This window comes from Thermobia domestica, chromosome 6 (genome assembly GCF_964235325.1).
Source record: "Thermobia domestica chromosome 6, izTheDome1.hap1.1, whole genome shotgun sequence".
Taxonomy (NCBI): Eukaryota; Metazoa; Arthropoda; class Insecta; order Zygentoma; family Lepismatidae; genus Thermobia; species Thermobia domestica.
The window spans coordinates 244,544,884-244,570,345 of NC_137459.1; the positions used below are offsets into that span (position 1 = coordinate 244,544,884).

The following is a 25,462-nucleotide window of genomic DNA, read 5'->3' on the forward strand; positions in this document are numbered from 1 at the left end:
TTTCCCTCCCTTAACACGCGGAAAAAGCGAAACAAACCCACCAGGGGCGTCATTTCAGACTTTGCTTGGGGGGGGCAAGAGCACCACCGACATAAGACTTTCACGTTTTGTACTAGTATATTAGTAGGCAATCTATTAAAGTATATGTATTCTTCAAACTCTTGGGGGGGGGGGGGCAATTGCCCCCTCCTGCCCCCCCTAAATGACGCCCCTGAAACCCACTGTTTTAAATGGAACCAGGACACATGCTCAGGGCTCATGGTGGTCTGGTCTCTTGTAAATAGTTGAAAAGTGACCAAAAGCACACGAAAAAGTAACCAAAATCTCATCATGCTTCTTTTTTCCTTTGTCAATTTCTCCATCACCTCTCTCTTTGTTGTTTTGTTTCATCTTTTCTTCTTTTTGAGTTTCCTCCTTTCTTAGGTTTTCTAAGTATGCTTTGTAGTTACGGTAACCAGACTAAGCAGATGTAAGAAGCTTCTGAGTAAGTGGAACCAGTTCTGGCCTATTTCCGAATTTCTTCATCCCAGACATTACATTTAACTTAGCATTGAGTTCTCAAAGCCATGAAATATTCAAATTCGTCACCTACTCTTAAGAAGAACATACAAGAAGCATAACACAAGACACACACACAACGTTGAGCGGAGCGTTAACTATTACGAGAGAAAGCTAAAGGACTATTATGATAGAAGAAAGAATAGACACAGAAGAGTTCTCAACCCCACCTTAAGAGCTTAAGCATTCACCAACCATCCACTGTGCTTTAGAAAGAATAAAAGCTGAAGTGAGAATAAAGCTGACTGTTTCACATGTGGCAGCAAGCACTGAAGATCTCAGAAGAATAATAAGTAACAAGTGTCTGCCTTTTTTCATTTATTTTTATAATATTTTTCTTAGAAAACTGCCAATGCAAAACATAAACCACACGAAAAAGTCACTTTACCTTCCAAAAAAGTAACTTTTAGTGACATTTTTTTCTTAAAAAAGTAACCTTTAGTGACCAACTTGAAAAAAAGTGACTCGCTATGATCCCTGCATGTTAATATTACTACTCCTACTTTCACAAAAAAACAAGAAAAAAACCCCTGAGTTCCAACGTTCTTCTTAAGGAATGCAGGACAAAATCAAAGGAAAATTGTTGCGAGACTGACAAAATTGAAGCGTCGCAATGCATGTGGATTGTATTCATAGAAAATTATAAAATAAATAAACGAGAAAATTTAGAAACTTATTTACTTCTACACCCTCAATGCATTTAGCCATTTGAGCTTTAGTTGGGAATCGAACGTGGGTCTCCTGCGCCAAAGGCGCGTATGCTATCCACATAACCACGAGAGAGCTCTAATTTAATTTGTTGGTGAACAGTAATATATATATATATATATATATATATATATATATATATATATATATATATATATATATATATATATATATATATATATATATATATATCCTTGTATACAAATGAGGAAAGACGGTATAAAAGTTTTAGTTATGATATCCATGAGAGATATGGCAACATAGTGTAAGCCGCAATCCTTGATGTTATTTTCTGTTCACCTGTTGTGGCTTGGCTCTTTCTAGCGTAAGCTGCTGTCACTGAACAGTCCTGTAAACACCTGGCCTTACGTACAATGTAATCACACACAATTTTTGTGACAGAAATTTTATTTTCCCATCTCCTTGCTGCAGACAGAAGAAAAGGGAATAGGGTAGAGCCTTAGTCTAAACTCGCTGCATGAAAGGAGGGAGGACTCAAAAGAAGAATTGTTCTGCTTCTTGTGGGAGAAAGAATGAGTCATATTTAGAGACACGATTTTGTGGTAAATAAAAATTCGTAATTTCGTTGTAAAAATATGAGTAAAGTGAGATAAAATCGGTGAATAAAAATTTAATGTAAGAACACTATTTTCCTTGGCAATTACAATTAGTTACCTTTTATTTCACCTTGATTTCCACTCATCAATCATGAGCTCATCATGACTATATTAAACAACATTTGAGTTTAAAAAAAAAATAATACTCCTCATTGAATAAAAATATCATTTAAAGAATAAAAAACACGTACACGGAAAACATTAATAGAAAAAAATAACTTTAGTGTTCACAGTTTACTTATGCAAATAACACAAGTATTCTGTCAGTATTTTCTGGTGTTAAATTTGTTCTTTTGTCGGTAACACAAAACAACAACTTCCTTTTGTGATTTTCGCTTTCATTGTGCTTCACACACGAATCGCGTCGCTTCTAGTCTAGTCTAATATTAGAAAAGTTACACATAACTAGTTTTTGACGTGCATCAAGAACGTAAAATGAAATGAAATGAAATCTTTGAGTTTTACGTCCCACGGTTATGCCGGTTAGACTAAAGGAGACGGTGATTATGAGAAAAGAATGAAATGGTGGAATGAAGAAAGTGGGAGGAAACGGGAGAACCCCGAGAAAACCCACGCACACGGTGTTTGTCCACCATCAAGAACGTAGTAACCACGATCTTTAATTTCTTGCGCTCTATCGAAAAACGTTGTGATTTTCGGCATTGTACCGGTTGCTTTGCCATTCAGAAGTTTACGAGGCAAATCTGGGACCACACTCGTTGCAGCCCAGAAAACAGACAAACTGAGGGAGGGTTGGGGCAGACATCCGGCTGTCCCATATTTCATTGCTGTAGACAAATGAACTAGTAGCGTTTACTCACGGTGAAGTATGCAGTAGAGAAGTAATGAATAAATCGTAAAGGCGTCGAAAAATTGTCACTTTTGCGTAAATTTCGTGAAATATCGAGGCTTGTTGCAAATTTCGCTAATTCGAGAGAATTTCGCGTTTAACTGCGAGCGTTTCGTGGCCTAACAAATAGTGAAAAAATATATATTTTAGGTACACAACATTTTCATACAAAACTGACATATTTCGCGCATCACCAAAAAATCGTGTCTCTATTTATTGCTTCAAGGATTTCGAAATTTAAAACTTATGTACGTGCGTAACATTTTCTTGAAGCATTTAACGAAAGAATGAATAACTGAAATACAATTTACACTGATTTAGGCTCAAGTGTTACTATTAAAGCATGCATGCGAAGTCACAGACAAATATATCAAGTGTCAAATTTGTCAAGTGTTAAATAACTATAAAACATCAATAAGAAGAAAAGAGCAAAACTTCGAAAAATAAAAAATGTCATACTCTACAAAGAAATAGGCTACCTAAACATGAATTTCTATTATTTTTACTAGCCTGAAGGTCTGAATTATCCTGGATTTGGGTCAGTTGTCATGTAAGGTATGTTTAAGATGGGGAACACTGAAAGGAGTTCAGTAAATTCGGTCCATGGTAGACTTGTGGAACTGAATGCATATTTTAGCGCTATTTGTGTTATATATATATGGTTAGCATACGCGTCTTCGGCATGGAATACTAGGGCTCAATTCCCGGCAAAATCACGTGAAATTCAGATTCTACCTTAAATAGAATGTCTAACTTGGTGCTAAAATAAATGGTCAAATGAATTATTAATTTGTTTTAGAAACGATTGAAATCAAATACATACTACAATTTCAATGCATCATGCAAGCATTATCATGTCCCCATTTTGCAAGTTAATAAATGTTATAAATGTAAGAGGGAATATGCTAGTTTTCACAATTACTTACGAGTACATAGGTTTTGTTTCATTTTCAACTTCGTATGTTAATGGGAATTTAAGCGGGGAATTTTTACAGAGTCGATTAAGAAATCAAAGTTGTATATTGTTCATTATAGCTTTAGAAATATTCACCAAGTATTAATAAAACAAAACTAACCAAAGCACTGAATAGATTAACTGTTAAATATATCTACTTATGTACACTTATGATAACATGTCTGATGACAAAGATGTTACATTTCCGAAACTGTTACACACGTGTCATTAATACATTCAGTGCTTTGGTCACTTGTTTTATTATTACCTGTACAGTTGAAGAAATAGACTGAACAGTTTTGACAACATAAATTGTTCTCTATTTCTTGATAGCTTGAAATCTTTATGCAGAGTCAAGTATCTAAAATTAATAACATACAAAGAATAAACAAGTGATTGACTGGACCGGGACTCGAACCTACAGAGCCTAATTCGCATCTACAGAGGATTTGGTGTGTAAAAATAAGATCAAATCGGTTGTTTGATCCTTTCATTAACATATGAAATCACAACCATCAAAAGATGTTCTGAGCATATATGGACATTGGATTGTCCAAGCACAGCAGCTGAGCCAGTGGTTCTCAATTTTTTTTTTTTTTTTTTTTTTTTTTTAACTGATGGAACATTTTACTGAACGTCCAGGATATTGCGACACCCTTGTTCGACGATGAGATCTGGAAAATCACACGTGCTAGAAACGTGCCATTTTCACTGGTCGATTCCAAATTTTGTGTAGATTGTTCAGTCCTAAATGAATATTTAAAGAACATGACAATTATTTATTAATTACATTTTTAGGGGTGCACTGGCAGTGATAAAATTAAAAAAAAAAAATCCTACGAGTTATACATTCCAACACCACAAAATTGTATACGGGAGTAGTATATCTCTCTGGCGTTTGTTTCATGGCCAAATGATAGTGAAAAACAAAGGATAATACGTCTCCAGTCTAAGATGAATCTTTATTGTTTCGAGTGTTTTCTCCAATAAACACCATATATCACTGACGTTACAATTAACCCTTTCATGCATGAATTATGTTCTCATTGACATATGATTATGATTTTTTTCTTACAAATTGTTTTTGATGTACTATGACATGTAAAACCGAAAATTTTGAAATTTGATATTTTCTTAGCAGAATCTAATCATTATCTTTATCTGTCCACTTGAATGGACTTCATGCATTTTGGGTAAGATAATGATTACTGAATTGTAGCACATAAAGTTTGCAAAATTACACTAAAAATGAATAGAATAAACGTTATATTGTTGAAAACGTGCCAACGTAATTTTGATACAAGTAACAAGAGTTAAAAATCAATATATTCATCAAAATCGTACATGTAATCACTACTCTGTGCCCTTACCCAAATTTTCACCCCCCAAGCTTTCGGCTTCGTAAGTATACATTGGTTTACGTCACGTGTACCTTTGAATGGCATGATTTGCCCATCAACGCATTCATACTCTTCATCATTCACAGCAAATTCGAATCTCTCCTTCAGTTTATTCAGTGCATATTGTAATTTATAAAGTCTGTCGTTCACATCTCGAGGCTGTGAATTATCATAGAAATGAAGATATCTCCATACCGGTTTACTGACATTACGTCAGCTACAAACTTTAGAACGTAAAACTTCATCATAAGACCAACACTGTCTTGTTCTTTGCCATTTTGATTCGCATACAGATTGATTGGAACAATGTCATTTACAACGTCATCTGTAAATAACTGCTAAAATAAATCAATTTGTTCATTTCCTGTAATATTTACATTGTTATTTTTAAGAAATGGAGAAACATTTTGAGAAAACTTATTGTCACATTTTGACTACTTCAATTTTGCTTCTTGTAGTCTTTGGCTGCTTCTAATCAAAGAAGGATCTGCAATTTCTCTTTGTTCATTCGCTTATGCTGATTCACTTCCGTCATCCTCAATATACTGACAGAGAGTAACAATGTTCATGGCAGTTTGTGTGTACAGGTCTACATGTTCCTGATTTCAGGAAAGATGGTCTTATTGGGAGGTGTTCTGAACATACCAATTTTGTCTGCCATAACGTGTTGGAGTCAAGTGTAGTGACATCAACTGGAAATTGAACGCAGATTTCACACATATTAGTCAGAAGTCGTGAAGAGGCTTATTGCTTGCCATAGAGGCTAAATTATATTTTTGTAAGTGGCAAGCACCACTTTTTTGCAAAACCAACCATATCTTCAATAGATGCATGAAGTCCACTACAGTGGGCAGTTTACTGCAGACAAAGGTGCTTCAAGTGCATGCTGTCCACTACATGGGACATGTCTGTTTGGATGATTTCTGTAGATACAAGAACAAAACCTGATAATATCATGATGTCAGCTTGTTTCAGATATTTTAACAACAAAAAGAAAAAAATAGCACTTGCTTGGCACACCCTCCGTAGATGTCAGCAGATATTTCAGAAGAACTTGCCACTCCTCTTTCTTGCCTGTTTCAAGTATGCATCAATAACTTCACACCCGTGCTTTCAGAGTTTCACGCTAGATGGCAGAAAATTTCAGATCGTCAGGCCACCCAGGTAGCTTCTATTGAAAAAGAATGCACTTGGGTTGCGGGAAGGGAGTTCCAACAGAACACAATTGTAACCAATCAACAGTGTCAACTCCAGTTGAGTTGATTTTAGTTTAGCGTCCCTTTCAGCAGCGAGGTTATATGAGACGTGGACCTACTGATTAACGTGGAATCCGAAGCACATGAGCTCCCGCCGGGAATCGAACCCGGGTCTCCCAGTGTCAACTCCAGTGAACGTTATGCACGAAAGGGTCAATTGTGTGTGTAATATATTTGCTTATTACATACTGCATGCAAGAAGACAGAAAACACTGATCATACATGAATTAGAAACTCTAACCGGATGTAGGCTCAAATCTAGCAAACGGTGCGAGATATTGAAAAAAATCTCCCCTTTATGGCACTCCTTGCCGATTTCTATCAAGACGTCTTTCACTTGTGTCTGTAAAGGGACATGTACAGATATTGTGAGGAATGACAAGGAGATTCATGCTCATATGTGAATTATGTGTTGTATAGAGAGGGCAAGTTAAGCTAGTCTATATATTAAAATGCTAGGTTAATATCTTTGTTTGCAATCCTTTCGACAATGAGATCGCGAAAACTACAAGTGCTAGAAACGTGCTGTCTTCACTGGACGATTCCAAATTTTGTGCCGATTGAACAGTTCTCATTCAAATTTTCAAAAATTGTGTCGTTATTGTTCTATTCAACATTGTAGGGCCGTTTTAGGCCTATAAGATTAACACTGTCGCTAGGCCGAAGCTAAGATTTATATTCTTGTATTAGGCAACCAGTTGAGAAGTTACGTATGGCGGGTTGACGGACACTGCAGGCGCTTTGCTTAAATATGAATGGCAAAACCTATTTCATGCTGACAACTTCAAAGGCCTCAAGAGACGCAATGAGACGTACTCGGACGGATATGGATATATTAGGAAAAAAAAAAAGCTATTTTCACTTAATATCGTGTTACTTCTACAAATTTGCTACAAACTCACTCCAACATATACATAGCAATTCAGTTCCTTTGTGAGTCTCCTATCCTTTACTTGTGTGAGTAAGGAGATATGCACAGTGGGAAGGACATCCATGGTCATAACAGAACGATGCACTGAGTAGACAGCGCAGGTTCAGCTAGTAATAATAATATCTATTGTAATAGTGAAACAAATTTAGTTTTTATAATGGCTCTGTATAGCACTGAGCATTATTGCTACCGCTGGAGGTATTGACTGGTACAGTCCGTCTCGATTTTAATTAATTATTATTACATGCTTCATGATTTTTAAATTCTGCAATGTCACGACACAGCTTAGGGGACTGAGTGACACACCAGTGTCGCAACACATCGGTTGAGAACCACTGAGCTAGGCTGTAATACAAACCATGTGATCTGAGTGGAGAGCACCGACTACAAGAGTGAGGGGGTGTTTCACTGTTCTGGGAAGCGGACTAGGTCGCATAGTGGTTAACGCATCGGCACGGTATGCCGGAGATCAAATTCAAGTCCCGGTCCAGTGAACACTTTTTCACTTTTTGTATGTTATTTAATTCGCACCTACAGAGAAATTGGTGTGTAAATAGTTTAAATCGGTTGTTTCCCCCTTTCATTAATATATCTAAAATTAAGTTCAATAATTCTTTATGCAAGACATATACTGGATACATGATTATGCAATCCGTTGTTATTTTTCCTGTAATATTTAAGCCTCCCGTTAGAATTTAAAGAATGCTTTCAAAGTGAAAAACTACTGAGGTCCCAAAGTTAAGAGGTGGGCTTGCGGGGAGAAGAGAGAAAGCCGGTTTCGCTCCCAATGCCGATGTGGCTTCCCGTTTATAGAATTCTGGAGCCGCCACTGAATATATATATATATATAAAACATCTTATCCATTTAGTATTTACAAGGTACTATTCCATTACCTACCTGTTTTACCCTCTGTGCTGAAATTTTATCCTGAGCTACAGACGCTTGTAAATGGTTTATAATGGCTGTAAGGATACTTGATAATGAGAGGACGTGTGAACACTGGGCAAGCCCAAGGGCAAACAGTTCTGCCCAACAACCCCGAACGAGGTACACCTGAGTTTCAGAACTGAAAAGACAAAACAAACATATAATAATTTTAGACAGAATAAGAATTTTGTTGATTTGAAACTTATGTGAAGTGTTTTATTATACAGGGTGTACCACACAAAACTGGTACGCCTCACACACGAGATTCAAGTAATACTTTAACAGCAACAATGAACTAACTAACAATGAATAGATAATACTAAATTTAAACAGTTACCTGTTTATAAGAGATGCTAAAAGTGGTGGCCATGGGCATCCAGGCATCGCTGATCTCGTTTGATGACGTTTCCAGCAACAAGCTGTAATCCTGCACGTGCGATGTTGTTAATTTCTTTAGTAATTTTCCGTTTAAGATCGTCTACTGTGTGAGGATTTTCAGCATACACTTTGCTTGAAGTTAACAGCCAGTTACAATAATGAACTCTCTTTTTCCTGATCCACATGTTTCAACTCTTGAACCACATTCACACGATAGGCTTTTAATCTCACATCTTCTAGTACACGATCACACAATGTACGAGATACACTAACCTGCTGCGATAATCTCCTTACCAACTTCCGGGAATTCTCGTAATGTCCGTGCGAATTCTGTCTGTAGTTTCAGGGGTCCATACTGTCGGTCGTTATTCCTTTGCACATTCTGAACGGATCCTACAGCCCTCCATTTCTTGTACAGGTCTTGAATAGTGCTGGTCGTGGGGAGTTTCCTACCAGGATACTTCGCTTGAAACATTTCTTTGCATTCCTTGATGGTGACTGTCTTTATGTAAAATTCCAGAATATCAATTCGCTGTTCTACTGCAAACTGTCCCATTTCTGTCACAAATGTTCCTTGTTACCACAAGCACTGATTCAACATATAACACATTGCAACAACTCAAATATACAAGCTTCTCACAACTGAAGCACGAACACACTACTGCACTCAACTTTCCGACCAAATGCAGTGTAGACACCTTTCGAGATAGTGTTTCACCCAACAAGCAATTTAACTAGATGATTACCCGGTACATGAGGCATACCGGTTTTATGTGGGACACCCCATATTATATATAACTAGATAGATATAGTTTACTTGAATTTTCATATATACATGTTTTGGTTACTATACACACACTTCAGAAAGTGCAAAACGAAGTGAAACATTTAACTTAAAAAATTAAATGTAGAATTATTAATTTCAGATATGCATACTTCTATTGCCATTATATTGCATTATATTACTATATGCATTTCTAACAAATATTTTTATTATGTTTAATACACGCGAAAGTGCCCACTCTTCGCACGAAATGAACACACAACCTGCAACACAGTAGTAAGGATTGTCTAATTTGAGAGACTTCTGAGATACTCTATACTTGTGGAACCTCCAGAACGCGATTCAGTCTGATGATTTATCTGTATACAAAATTTAGTGGATATATGTCAGTGGCGTCTAGGATTTTTGTTTGGGAGGCAGAGAGGGGGGGGGGGAGACTACCCAACAATTCCACAATTCATTTAGCATTTTAGATTCATCTTTAATCAAGAACACAGTCATTCACTTGCTTTTGAGGCAAAATAATATGGTTACTGTTTTACTCTTGGGCATTTTTGACGTCACAGTCATTTATTTGTTTCATTTTTGGTGCCTTCCATTTCAATTCAGGCAGAGCATGTACCATCACCATCTCAGATATTGTTGAAACTTTTTTTTTTTATAGCAACTAGACGTGTTTCTAAGAGACCCATATTTTTTTTTGTTTTGTCGAAAAAAATTTTCCCGCCAAGTAATGGACCATCAAAGACGGGGAATACAATTTATGAATTGTAGAAGACATGGAAAATGGTCAACTTCGGAGCCTCACCATTCGGCTATGGAGACAGGTAGAGTTATAATTCTTGTTGTGGTATGTACATAGGGATATAAATAAACTATATTTTATTATAGTTTGGTTTGCGCATGCGTATCTTTTTGTACATAAATTAACAAATGAACGTCAATTTATCTGAAAAGTCGAAGTTTGCGAAATTTTTTCGAGCACTTTCGGTTCGAATTTTAAAATTCTGTTTTTACGGTCGGTAAGACCTGTTTACCCGCTTTCCGAAAAGTTTTTTGTATCGCTTTTGTGTGCAACCGTTTTGTCACAAAAAAATTCGAGAAACTGTAAAATTTTCAAATATCGCCATTTTTGGGCGCCATTTCCTCGAAAACACCATCTTTTAAAATTCTGAAATTTTGTCAGATGGTTCAACTTTACATGAATAATAAACTCACCAAATACCATTCTCGACCAATGCTTCATAAATTAACTGCAGCCTTTTAAAGTTAGCGAAGTTTCGTTAACTTTGATGTCACAGTTAGCAACACTGGGAACTATAAAAGTGCAATGATTTGATTATGTTTGTGGTTCACATTCATTAAATGAAGAATAAAAGGTTTTCTTGACTTTTTTTTTTTTTATTATTTTGATCAAAAAGGCTCTCTGAAATAGTAAAATGAGCCTTCCCCTACTCCTCCGTTTTCTTAAACCAAAATAATCTAAGGTCGAAATTACGATTACGAAAAACACAAATTTTAAGTTTACTTGAAATGGCCATTCAATAAATTCTGATGATCTACAAAAAGCCTGAACTATTACCTCAGTGATGATTTGGAATGCTCCAGACAAAGTCTCAATTAAGTGCGATGTCATTACAGTGATCGAAAAAGGACAAAAAGTTAAAAAACATCGAAACGTTTTTTTACGTGTTTCAAAGAAATTTACTGACTTTTTAAACAGAACAATCCCAACATAAGAATGAGTCACTCGGAATTTTACAGTATTCGACTAAAGTGGGTCAGTCCGCAACCTGCGAGGGAAGTGTGTATGTATGTGTGTATATTGTGCAAATTTTAAGTTAGCTGCTACTGTGTTGCTACAAATCAAAGGTGCAGCCTGTATTGAAGCTGTCATGAGTGACCTATTTCCTTTAGTAGCATGATCCGTAGAAAATGACAACTGTCTTCTTCAAGAATGTGGTGAATGTCCTGGAGTGGAAGAAATAAGTGTGAAGTCTTTAATTATTGATCCTAATGAAAATGAAAGTGTTACGTATGCCATATGAGAAAACAATCTCGTTAAAAAACTGTGCCACTTACTGTTTTCGTATCGTATATCGCTGGTTCAACTGTAAGAATTGTAATTCATGACTACATTAAGAAAATCCAAAGATAATTAATTGCTATCGGAAAGCACCGTATAAAATTTCAAGATACAAATTTTATTTTACTTCATGTGGACTTCGCTGAAAACTGCACTGTTATTCTGCAAAGTGAAATTCAGAGTTATCACCGGAATATGAAACAACTGACAGTTTTGTTGTAATAAACGACGATAAAAAACACGATTCGGCTCATGTACTCATAGCCATAGACAAGATTCTAAAAATACTCGAAGAAAAGCGAAAATATATTTTATAGAAAAAAGTTTGAATACGAGAACATAAGTGTCTACAATTTCCCAAATTGTGTCAGTGATTTCTGATGGTGCTGCATCCCACTTTAAAAATCGCTTTCAGATGTTCGAGATGCAGACAGGTCCGATAAAGCAGTGGTTTTGCAGTGAAACCGGCCATGCAAGGGTCTCTGCGATGGTATAGAGGGGGGGGGGAGAAGTAAAGAATGTGGCAACGCGGCATAATCTTAAGCAAAAACAGATACACAGTATTAAAACCGCAGAAGAAAAAAATGAAATTAAATCTTTAAGTTTTACGTCCCACGATTATGCCGGTTAGGCTAAAGACGGTGATTATGAGAAATGAATGAAATGGTGGAATGCAGAAAGTGGGAGGAAACGGGATAACCCCGAGAAAACCCACGAGCACGGTGTTTGTCCACAACAAAGCCCACACGGCGCAAGCTGGAATCGAACCAGGCACCTCAAGCATCGGAGGTGAACGCTCTACCACTGAGCCACCGCTCCCTCACTAAAACCGCAGAAGAATTCGTGAGTATAGTGCAAGTACAAACTCCGGGTATTACTCTCGTTTTGTTGCCTGGAACTGAATTCGACGACTTTCGGAAGAAAAAAAGGGAATGTATGCGACCGGTAACTGGTATTCAACGAAGTCATCTTTGGCCTTCGGAAAATGGCGAAGTTTTTATGGCAGTAACGGGTCACCATTAACTAACTTCATGCTTCCCCCAAAATCGAACTTCTGCAATTCAAAGTGTAGATTTAAGAAATCTACAAAAATGAACTTTTGTTACATACACATATGTATGATAATCAGTGGTGCGTAGCAGAAATATTATGAATAAATCATGAATTACGTGAAGTTGAAGTGCTGTTTATGCTTCCACACGGATCTTCAGCATTTGTGACTACCGACAATGTGCTACGCAGGGGCGGATCCAGAACAGACTTCTGGAAAGGAGGGGGGGGGGGTAATACTGCTACTTAGAGCTACTTTTAAGAGCTCCAAACTCTGAGATCGGTTTTATTTATATATAAAATAAAAAAGTTTCTTCCTCTTAGATCCACTCCTGGACGAGTTGTGAGTGAGCCAACAACTATTGGAGCACCTGCACGGTTACATGCTATTAGCGAAGAAGACACCAACCAAGCAAATGATTGGTCCATGTAATAATAATAATAATAATAATAAAATCAGTGAAATTTTGTTTCCAAAGACCATTTTAAGTAAGTGAACTTGAAATTTGTGCGTTTCGCAATCGTAATTTTTACTTCAGATTATTTCGGTTTAAGAAAACGGAGGATAGGGGGAGGCTCATTTTACTATTTCAGAGAGCCTTCTTGATCAAAATAATAATAATAATAATAATAATAATAATAATAATAAACAGTCAAGAAAACCTTTTATTCTTCATTTAATGAATGTGAACCACAATCATCATCAAATCATTGCGCTTTTATTGTTCCCAGTGTTGCTAACTGTGACATCAAAGTTAACGAAACTTCGCTAACTTTAAAAGGCTGCAGTTAATTCGTGAAGCATTGGTCGAGAATGGTATTTGGTGAGTTTATTATTCATGTAAAGTTGAACCATCTGACAAAATTTCAGAATTTTAAAAGATGGTGTTTTCGAGGAAATGGCGCCCAAAAATGGCGATATTTGAAAAATTTTACAATTTCTCGAATTTTTTGCGACAAAATGGTTGCACACAAAAGCGATACAAAAAACTTTTCGGAAAGCGGGTAGTTAGGTCTTACCAACCGCGAAAACAGAATTTTAAAATTCGAACCGAAAGTGCTCGAAAAAAATTCACAAACTTCGACTTTTCAGATAAATTGACGTTCATTTGTTAATTTATGTACAAAAAAGATACGCATGCGCAAACCAAACTATAATAAAATATAGTTTATTTATATCCCTATGTACATACCACAACAAGAATTATAACTCTACCTGTCTCCATAGCCGAATGGTGAGGCTCCGAAGTTGACCATTTTCCATGTCTTCTACAATTCATAAATTGTACTCCCCGTCTTTGATGGTCCATTACTTGGCGGGAAAATTTTTTTCGACAAAACAAAAAAATATGGGTCTCTTAAAAACATGTCTAGTTGCTATAAAAAAAAGTTTCAACAATATCTGAGATGGTGATGGTACAATTTTATATTTTTTTGCCTGAGTTGAAATGGAAGGCACCTTTTATTGTTATTGTTATTGTTGTGGAAATGCACATTCTAACATTTCACAGACTAGTTAAACCACAAACGCCATTTTCATTCCTCATACAACGTAGCACTTAGTTCCGCCAGCGCGCATGCAAGAGTATTTGCTTTGGATTTTGAGTTCCAAAACTGACAAAAGATGTTTAATGTCGTTAGGATCTAGGGATTGGGTGAACCAGAGAAGATGCTATAGTTCATCTCTATGTTTATGAAGTAACTCGTCAACAACATCAGCAGTGTGAATTGTTGTTATCTTCAAAAATTGCGTCACTGACCACAAATATTTATTTTTTTTTCTACAGCAGCGAGGTTAGGGCCATAAGGCCCTCTCTTACACCTAACTACTAGTAACAAAAGGCTGAACACTATTTGATATCATGGAATACCATAATACCATCTGTACCATAGAATGCACGTGGTCACCTAAGGGGTAGTTTCCCCTGGTTTCGAGTGTGAAAACGAAGTTCCGAGCACACGAAAATAAATTGCAATATCTCCAGAAATCCTGACCTGCCAATTGCAAAGACCGAGGAAAAGATGCAAATGCCAATGATCCCACCATGCTGGAATTGTTCTGCAAACTAGTGCGTATAGAGTGTCGTATGCAGTCTAAGTAATGCTGTTTTAGAAAGTATGAAAAAACTACAAATCATTTTATACTTTATTATGTATATTTGATAAAATATTTCGGTGAATTCAACGAGGCCTCCGCTGAAGGCCGAACTTGTGATTACGTATCTGTGCCAAACCATTCTCTCTCTGTTAAAAGTCCCAAATTTTATTTATATTCTCATTTTACATAAAAAATGGATCTTCCTAGTTAAGTGATAATTGTTAATATGTTGTCATCGCTCTCTGAAAAGCTTAAGATACGAATTTTTAAGCATAAAATTTAAATTGAAATTGAAATTTTAAAAGAAAGGGCAATGTAATTTGCAGTTCCAAAATTTAGGATTCAGTGAGCAGCAGGGAAGTCATTCGCATTTGAATTCGGTTCTACTAGAGGCACAGCCTAAAATGTCCACTTAACTACTAGTAGCGTTGCTGCCCACAGCATCATAACGAAGACACCACATTTCACGACAGTGAGGAGGCAACTTGGAGCGTAAAGTTCCTTGGGCATACGCTATCACAAACACATGTTGGAAATAAGGTGAAAAGAAGACGCATCGGACCACATTACGCGTTTCTAATCATCGGCGATCCACTTTATACGTTCGCGGTACAGTTTTCTTCACGCTATAAAGTTGTTGGTTGTGATCAGAGGATTGTAATCCGACCGCGGACGTCCAGATTATAACACATTCCACCTTCTGCCTATATTTAAATGGTAGAAAATTTTAGCGTTTCTTTCCACTAGTTTGAGAGTTACAAGGGAGTGTCACGATAAATGGTCCACTCTGTATATATCGCATGCTATCGACGGGGGCCTAGGACAAATCTGCCAATTACCAAATGCGCCAATCGTGAAAATGGACAAATCTGCCAATGGACAAATCTGCCAATTGACAAATCTGCCAATTACCAAATGTGCCAAACGCGAAAATGACCAAATGCGCCAATTGTGAAAAAGGACAAATCTGCCAATTACCAAATCTGCCAATTACCAAATGCGCCAAACGCGAAAATGACCAAATGCGCCAATTGTGAAAATGGACAAATCAGCCAATTGACAAATCTGCCAATTGACAAATCTGCCAATTACCAAATGCGCCAATCGCGAAAATGACCAAATGCGCCAATCGTGAGAATGGACAGATCTGCCAATGGACAAATCTGCCAATGGACAAATCTGCCAATTGACAAATCCGCCAATTACCAAATCCGCCAATTACCAAATCTGCCAATGGACAAATCTGCCAAAGGATAAGTCACCGAACTATCATTTTATTTTAGATGTATTCTTCAATCATCATCCTACAATATTACAAAAAAGAAGAAGAAGAATTATTTATGAAAGAAAGCGGAAAAGGGTATTTTAATTTTGATGTGTTCTACTTTAATTAATTCGCAATTATGTTTCAAAATGAATGTTTACTGATGTTGGTTGTTGGAGTTTAGTATCCCATTGCTGTACATAGGTTATATGAGACGTGAAGTAACGCGTTTGAATTTTAATGCCCTCTTACTAGGAATCGAACCCGAAAAGACTAATGTTTGTTGTAATTATTCGATAGCCAACAAATAATTTTCAGAGTAAGTTTCTCTTTATGTAGTTAATACGTTTAAAGTGGATTGAATATGATCCAAGATTAGTTCATATAAAAGGAAAATTAGTATAATTTAGTTCACTTCGCATCTATTAGTAAATACACATTAGTAACTGGTGTTTTGTAACTTGTATGCTTAGTGATTTTGTAATAATTTTGTGATCCTGATTACAGATTTCTAAAGTGAAAAATATTAACTGTTAACAATCGGATTGTACCTTTTGTTACTTGATTTCCTCTTAACACTGACACACATATTTCCAAGATTGAAACGCGTAGTTCTAACAGTCTTCCAATGACGAGACATATATCATTCCATTGATAATATTGAGGTAAACAAAATGTTATACATGCGTGTAAAAACCCATGTAAACTTTTCTAGAACATGTAGTAAAATATCGTATTCGTAGATATGAACATTGATGCTCTGTTACAGCTACTTACTGATATAAAAGTGAAATTGAATTACATCGTCATTAACCATGCACACTGATCTTGGAGATTGGCCTCCCTGAATGTAGATATCTTTATTCGAATTTGTGACAAGGAAATACACATATTTCAATGCCTCCCCAAAATTATACAGAAGTCGTCGTCGCTGTCATTAAGATCTTTATTACACCAATTCTAAGACTACATTACTCAGTTAATGAGATATAGTCCACACTGTTGATTGATTTTCTTCCTTTAAAAATAACATTGTCAAACACATTATATATGTATAAATCGATAAATCACATCGAACCAAATAAAATGAGATGCTCGAATACAAGTTTAGTTTATAAAAAAAAAATATATGCTGCACTAACAACTGTATCTTTCGTTGCCAATAATCAGTGACAACTTCCATTCATTGTCCTGGCAGTAGTGAACTAGCAGTTTCCTTGTCTTTTCGTAAGGTGACACATACACTTTTTCGAACATGATAGCTAGTTGTAATCGTAGGTAATAACAATCAAGTTAATTAAAAAGTCTTGGTAATAAGTATTTTCAAATTGGTTAAAATGAATACGAACCTGTTTTCGGAACGGGTAATTTGAATAGGGACATCAAAATATAAGCCGTCACTTTAGAATGTTTTTAAAGAAAATTACAAAAGTGTTTACTTAAAATATTTACTTTATATTTTACAAGGCTATGAAAATATTTCTTCACATTCTTTCAAATATTCACAACTTTCACAATTACAAACTAGAATTTCTCACCAAGTACAAGATCGTATAAAAAATAAATACCAAAATTTATAGTTGTAAAAGAATTTTTTCTGTTATAACTTTCGATTTTAAAATTCACGACTGTAAATCAGGTCAAGAGGACAAAAGTTACTTGTAATATGGGCAAAGTTCCTACAATCTAAGAACCCCGCAAACCTGACTTAATAAATTATATATAAAAAAACTATATATTCTAAACGTTCTAAATAGAGTACCCAAAAAAGATCTCAAGATACGTGTTTGCAAACAAGTCATGATTATACTAACTACTGCCTACTTATTAACAATGTTATTATTGCTAAAATAATTGCGTTTCTTCTTACTTTCCTTATTCATTTTCTGTTAAAGATTATAGCCTCTTGTTCAAGACTTTTTATTATTAACTTTTACAGACTGTATTTTTCTACTTATAGTAAGGAATACCTATATTGGTTTATTTCGAAAATGTAAAAAAGAAGCAGACATCCGCTTAATGAATTAGGTCAGCCATAGCTAGTAGGTTTCATGGTCTTTTACACAAATTCTATGCGAGGTCCAACCAAACTTGTGAAATCTCCATCCCCGTAAAGGTCGTCAGCACAGTTGCAACTTCGTTTTTGTTGAAATAGTCAAGTAACAATATTTATATGGTTCAAGTCCTTTTTCTTTATTATTTCTTCTACTACTTTTAAATTTGAAAATTGAAAGAGCTTTTGTGTAAAGTGTATCCCTCTCATAGTGGGCTACTTACATGATGATGCATCACAGGCACTTCGTCGGTAACTTCAAACTTGAAATACTCATAATGGAATAAATTGAGTTGAGTTGATTTTAGTCTTTGAAGGCCAGTCGTCTTCCATTTTACCCTCTTCTTTGGTAATTCATCTCGCTACTCCTGTTTGATGCAGTTGAAACCATGGCCTCATCCTTTTGCAATGTCCATCCACAAGGAAGGAGGACAGGTTCAGCCTTTTGGAATTTCAAATTCGAAGCTTCTGTCAATTTACTCGTTCGTGTCTCTTTCTGTAATGTTGGTATATGAACGGGTAAGTTGCGAGGAAACAAAAGAGGCTAGCAAAGAAATTGAATCGTAAGATCACCATAAGATGAAAGTCGCATACTCCAGATACTACCTGATACGTAATGTTGATCAAAATAAATTAGGAATTCTTCAGTTTCTTCTGGTACGATTTGCTGTAAGCAATCCATCCCTTCTGACCCTTGTCAGAGAGAAGGAAAACAAATCCGTCCACCATTCCATAGAAATCGGACTTTCCCATTCTCCCTGTAAACATTCGCCAATCCCAACTGCTGCAGTATGTACTTCGTGTTCGTGTGACTTGTCTGGAACGCTTTGGCTTACGACTTCTCTCACTAGCCACGTCTGGTTGTGAATTTAATTTACACATTCCAATATTTGTTTGTTTTATCCCTACCCGCTGGTCTAGTGGCAAGCACGCAAGCCTTTGGCGTATGAGCTTCAAGGTTCGATTCCTAGTGGGAGAGCATTGAATGACCAAAGTGGTTCGGATTCCACTATAATCAGTAAATTCATGTCTTCCCTAGCCTATCCGGTAAAACCAAGGGACGTAAAACTAAATACAAACCTTTTCTTTTTTCGCAAAAGGAAGGTTTTACAATGAAGTAAAACACTGTTCAGAAATATAATATTGAAATTTGCAAGAAGGAATCTTATTTCTGCGTAACAAATTTTAAAAATTGATTAGTCACAGGTAATTGTTTTATTGGAATGTAACGAGTTACAGTATAATTTCCCAAAGACTCTTCTCATACAATTCTGCTGTTCTCACATGTAACACTACCCAAGTGTAACACTCCGATTTTGATAAAATTTAGCAGTTAGATACTACACATGAAATAGACGAATACATGCCTTAATATCTGCGCACAATTTCATTCAATTTCGATAACTTCTTCTTGTCTCTCGGGCCTCAAATTTCTCCAAATTTTGGGTGGGGACTTTTACCCCTTAAAACAGTTTTCCCCCGAAAAGAAGAAACATGTATTCGTTTATTTCATGTGTAATATCTACCTGCCAAATTTTATCAAAATCGGAGTGTTACACTTGAAAAATGTTACATGTCAGTACATTCATGTAGCTTGCATTTGCGGCAGAAAGTTCTTGTTTTGTGCTCCCTCTTTGCTGGAGAGACTTTCTTAGGCTATTCCTCTTCAGTATGCTGGGAAGCTTCTATTCTCTGTGATATCTTCTCAACGTTGGCGAACTGCTAACCAGACGAAATGAAGAATTTACGGTATTTCAAACTTTTTAACGTTTGTTTTTCGTTTGAAATTACGTTTTGATGACACAATACCATAAGTGTTGAGTCCATTTACATCAGTTATGTAAAATACTGTCATAGGCCATTTTATTCATTGTTTTGTGGTGTAACAGCGAGGCATATGATTGTTAGTGTGAACGTCTGATTTTGTTGTGCTTTAATATAGGATAACTTTGAGTTTTTACCTCCGTTCTAGAAGTGACCACTTCAGGATAGTTGTGCATTGTGTTTTGCAATTGTAAAATAGCTGATCTTACTGGGTATATATTGTCAAAAGAGAGAGCACACCCAATAAATGAAAAGTCGTTCGTCTACAGTCATATTATATGTAAGAATAAAATTATATTGCAGTGTGTGTGAAGAATCTGCAACTTCACGAATTAGGAACAGTTCGTCATCAGGTATTCTAATAGCGCCGATGTTGTCATCAAAACATAAGACAGCCCTTGTAGGATCGCTTTTCTTCGGAGTTTTGCTTTTTGCATTAACACGTGCTTTTTGCATTAGCTATAGATGCTACGCTTCAAACTTCTAACCCATCCTCTGGATAAGAAAACTACTCAACGTCTCATTTCAATAGCGGTACCTGAACAAGAAACTTCAGTTACATTTGCATAGAAGTCTGTTAATATCTTATCGTCTGTCGGGAATCAATTTCTTCATCGTTTATTGATTTACCAAAAATATCCCTCCTCTACCATCAATAGTGACGTGTATTGTTAGTGATCTGTTAGTGTACCACCACAAATGATCAAAACACACTAACAATAAACAAAACTTTACATACAATCAGTGGCAAAGCCAGGATTTCTATTCGGGGGGTCAGTGTCCTACTCCGGAAAACTCCTTTTTGTCAATGTGGAGACTGAAAGCGCAAATTTAGGTTTTATTCTAGCAACTTTTACAAATTTTGGGGCTTGGGAGTCCAGATCCCCGGAAACTTCCCCTGGATACGCAACTGCATACAATGGAAAAATTAATACAGTTTGATAGACAAAAGCAACTATTATGCTTCCGACAAGGGACTTATATAAGTGAATGAATAAAGAAAAGCTGCTACTAAAATAAGCAAAATTGCAAATAATTAAATCAATCGAACTACATAACACATAAAGTTGCAATATGTTATATCTGACTTCATTGGGACAGTTAGAAGATTATCAGAACGTTAACTCCGCTACGAGCCACAATCTCAATCTATACTGAATCTATCCTCATATTTCTTCATTAAGGCTCGAGTTTAATGGACCTACTCAGTACCCAATGCTATAAATTTTAAAAGCTATCCTTGACTCAATGAAATGAAAAAATACTTAAATAATATAATACAAGAACACAACCAGGGAAATGTCATAGAATCTCAATACTTACTGAGCCTTAGTAATTATTAAAGAAAGTATGCGTACGAGTGCAATGGACCCATCTGGTAGTCCTAGGGTTAAAAGTGTATTCTTGTGTGGATATTTAGATAGAAGAATTAACTAGTTCTTGCCAAATTTCTTTAATTACTTGCGATATGTTCCATTATTTTCAAACTAGGGTTTAAAATGTGACTAATTGCTTTTAGGACGGCTTATAACACTGAAAGGAGTCGTTTTATAACATGTTTATTAGAACGTTTTATTTTCATTTGATATAAAAAATTACCCAGCAAATTTTAGCAGTTGAATTTCTTGACACCCTGTATTTACGATAGGAAATGAAGTTATGCAATGTGCATAAATACTTGTTGTTTTCCAGAAAGTAGTATTTGCATTAAGGTGCGTGTAATTATTATTATTTAAAACTATATAAATTTTAAAATAACACTGGCACATGAATTCACATCCATATGAAGGGTAAGGGGAAAAAACAAGGAATGTCACAAAACTACATTTTCGAGAAAGCGGCGTTTTAATATTGAAAACCACGAACAAAGAATAGGGTTATAAAATCTTTTGCCACTTTTTACATGAACATTTCTACATCTATCCATGCATGGCATAGACAGTCAAATAGTGCCAAGAGTCACCAACAATTAGGACAAAGCACCCGAAAAAGCACATACATGGACATTCCTTGTTTTTTCCCCGTACCCTTCATATATGAAAATCTCATTGGGGATATGGTAATGTCCTTAAGTCGTAATTAAATTGTACGTAATTACAGATGTACATGAAAATTCAGAGTTTTAGAGCTGAGACGGTGGTGAACAGAATAAGAAGAAAAGAACACATTTCTTTCAACTTGCCTAAGGGGTTTTACAAGTGACATGACAATTGTGCAGCAAGAATAGCAGGATTTTTCAAGTGAAAAATCATTGTTCTTTAGGCGTCAAAAGAGAGGGGTGAGGAGAGAAGTACGAAATTACATTTATACATATAAACTAGTTCTCACTTTGGTCAACCCTAGCACACTGATAAGCATCAAATACTTTCTGGGCGCTAAGTATACGATATTATATGCGGCCGCTAAATCTACGGGCGCTAAGTATACTCCACGGTGAAGAGTATACTCTTCTATTGAGCGCAAACACACGCAAAAATATCCATTCTGTGGTTGTTCCATCTGAAATGTTTTGGAAGTTGACAATTTCTCGTTTAACATTTTACTCTTCTCTCTTTCTTGCACTTCATCTTTCCTTTCTAGACCACAATTTACATTACTTCACGCTTGATTTGTCAGAATCTCACACAATAAACCGAATTTACAAAGCACTTCCACATCAACATACATTTGCACAATAAAGCTAGGCAAATACTAACGTGTTTTCCCGTGCGTATTTTACGTCCGTAAATTTCCGACCGAAATGTCTATCCGCATTTTGGCCCTTACACCTAGCGTAAAAATACGTGCGTAAAGAAAAGAAGAAAAAGTAGCGGTCGCTTTCCAGTTTCCTCTTTCTAGTTGTTTGAACGGGTGGTTATTTTCCAACGTACTCAAGTTGTTTGAACAGGATAGATCGATCTAAAGCCATGCTTTTAAATACAGGTGCTGTAAACATTATGCTATTAAGAAAACGAAAACACATAAGGAATAGTACATAAAAAGATGTTAATTAAGAGCTAACAATTAAAATAACTTAACGGCGGTTTTCATTTGATAATCAGACAAAAGTGTCTAGGATAAGCGCAGATTATAATTACACATGACACTGGATTTCAGACAGGTCTAGTGCCTAGGTGATGTCTGCCACGCAGGAAGTCCCGGGTTCGATTCCCAGTGGGAGAAATTTTAAGTTTAAGCGCATTGTGGTGGTTCGGATCCCATCTCAAACTGTAGGTCCAAGTTATATATAGTCTCGGTGCTGGAAAGAAACGCTAAACACTAATAATTAACTAATTCGATAGATGCTTCAAGGATCAAAGATTTATAGAGGATTTTAGGTTGGCGTTCAGTACTCATAGAATTTTTCGCTGGAATTTATTTCGAAATTTATCCACTCTGATGCCGATCGATGCAGGGGAGAACATGATTGTCACCTTAATTGAACTTCACCAATGAATATCACTATTTAATTGCACGAATCACTCTTAAAACGGTAGTTACAATCAATCCAAACCCACTTTCCCTCTACTGTTTGTATCAGGCGCATACGCAGCAATTTCTTTCTAGAGCGGGGATCCAATTTCAATTTGAGGATAAAGAATTTTAAAATTTGTAAAATCGCTCCTAAAATTAGACTAAATTTACAGAAAACCATTTTTTTGGGGGGAAGAGGGGAGTCCGGACCACCAGAACTTATCGCTTGTGTATGTCTCTGGTTTGTATTTTATTGGTTAAACTAGCTGAAATGCCCGTCCTTCGAACGGGGAGATCAAGTTTATAAAAATATTTGAACTCCCAACTACCCTAACAATATACATTTCAATAATTGATTACACGGTTCATTCCGACTATACATGTCATCCCCCATGTGACCCCGAAGGGTTGATAGGGGTTTCTTAGCCATATTTGGACGGAAACGCCATCGGAAGTCACCATTCATCTCCACAACCCCGAAAACCATGGATTCGAAACAAATATCGCTAATTTTCGAGTATTTGTACGTCATTCTCCCTGTGACCCCCTTAGGGATGGTAAGGGTATCTGACCTCCACTGGGACTGAAAGGCTATCGGGTCTGTCACCATTCATCTCCGTGACCCCAAAAACTAATACCAGTCATTTTCGATTATTTGCATAAGTCATCCCCCTATGACCCTCTTGTGAATGATAGGGTATCTCACCCCTACAACATTTTTTCCTGGTTATAAGTAATATGTGTACCAAGTTTCGTTAAAATTGCTCCGGGCGTTCCAGAGTTATGCTAGACAATATATAGACACATACAGACACCTACATACATTATTTTTTACATATCATCCTCCTGTGACCCTCCTAGGGATGAAAGGGGTATCTTTCGCCCATAGTGTTTGTTTCGAAGTAATACGTGTACCAAGTTTGGTTGAAATTGCTCCAGGCGTTCGAGAGTTATGCTCGAACATACATACATACACTAATACATACATACATACATCCTATTATATATATATATATATATATATATATATATATATATATATATATATATATATATATATATATAACGTCTTAACAAGTTTGATGTTTTTAATCTATATACAGTACAATCTCGTTTATCCGGCCCTCGTTCACCCGGATCTCCGGATAATCCAAACCAGATTTGAAGAAACCTTTTAAAATTTAATGTCCCCATAGATAATAATTTTTAACTATGATAGCAAGAACGTAACCATAAATACGACAAACGTTTCCTTTTTTGTTTTGATTAAATGTACAGTTCGTGTATAGATTTCACAGTAAATTATGGTAATACTGTACATAAAATGCTTCTTATCGAGTTCTAGAAAGCTTTACTCACCAGACGTTGAAGTCAATTGACCCAGGATTTGTTTTGCTTATTATCTATATTATCAGGATTATTCGGATTTTCGATTTTCCAGATTGTCTTTGGTCTCAGATAGTCTCTATAAACGTGGATGTACTGTATTGTATATATATATATATATCTATATCTATATCTATATATCTATCTATCTATCTATCTATCTATCTATCTATCTATATATATATATATATATATATATATATATATATATATATAAAAGACGTATGTATAAAGGTATGTAGGCCTTATGTGTATGTGTGTATATGTTCTAGCATAACTCTGGAACGTCTTGAGCAATTTCAACCCAACTTGGTACACGTATTACTTACAATAAGGAAACAAACACTATGGGCGAAAGATACCCCTTTCATCCCTAGGAGGGTCACAGAAGGATGATGTGTAAAAAATAGTGTATGTATGTATCTGTATATTGTCTAGCATAACTCTGGAACGCCCGGAGCAATTTTAACGAAACTTGATACACATATTATTTATAACCAGGAAAAAATGTTGTAGGGGTGAGATACACCTATCGGTGTCCCGACAAAACGTACCAGCGACAAAACGTACCACTTTTGACGACCTGTCATAAGTGACAACCTATCATGGATTAATTAAAGCATTTCTGATATTTATTCCACGACAAAACGTACCACTTATATAATTACAACCTGTCATGGACTAATTAAAACATTTCGGATATTTAATCCGCGACAAAACGTACTACTTCATGTTAAGAAACTACTTCCTCATGAGCAGGTGAAAAAACGGCAGTATAAGGTTGAGAAGAACACACAGGTAATGTATCGAGTTGTCAAAGTGCAGAAACTCATTGGTAAAAGGGGGATCATTTACAGAGGAAATGTAGCAGCCTATAAACTGA

The 25,462-nt window shown here is 36.0% G+C and overlaps 1 protein-coding gene across 12 annotated transcripts in view; it reads right to left on the bottom strand.

The window, feature by feature from the left end:
• Positions 1 to 25,462, bottom strand: part of Hr78 (Hormone-receptor-like in 78) — a 240,782-nt gene that overhangs the window by 14,817 nt on the left and 200,503 nt on the right. For all 12 annotated transcript variants that reach the window (XM_081762701.1, XM_081762697.1, XM_081762698.1 and 9 more), the window contains one exon: positions 8,174 to 8,342. In XM_081762701.1, the coding sequence (XP_081618827.1) occupies positions 8,174 to 8,342 (169 nt within the window). The remainder of the gene's footprint in view (positions 1 to 8,173; positions 8,343 to 25,462) is intronic.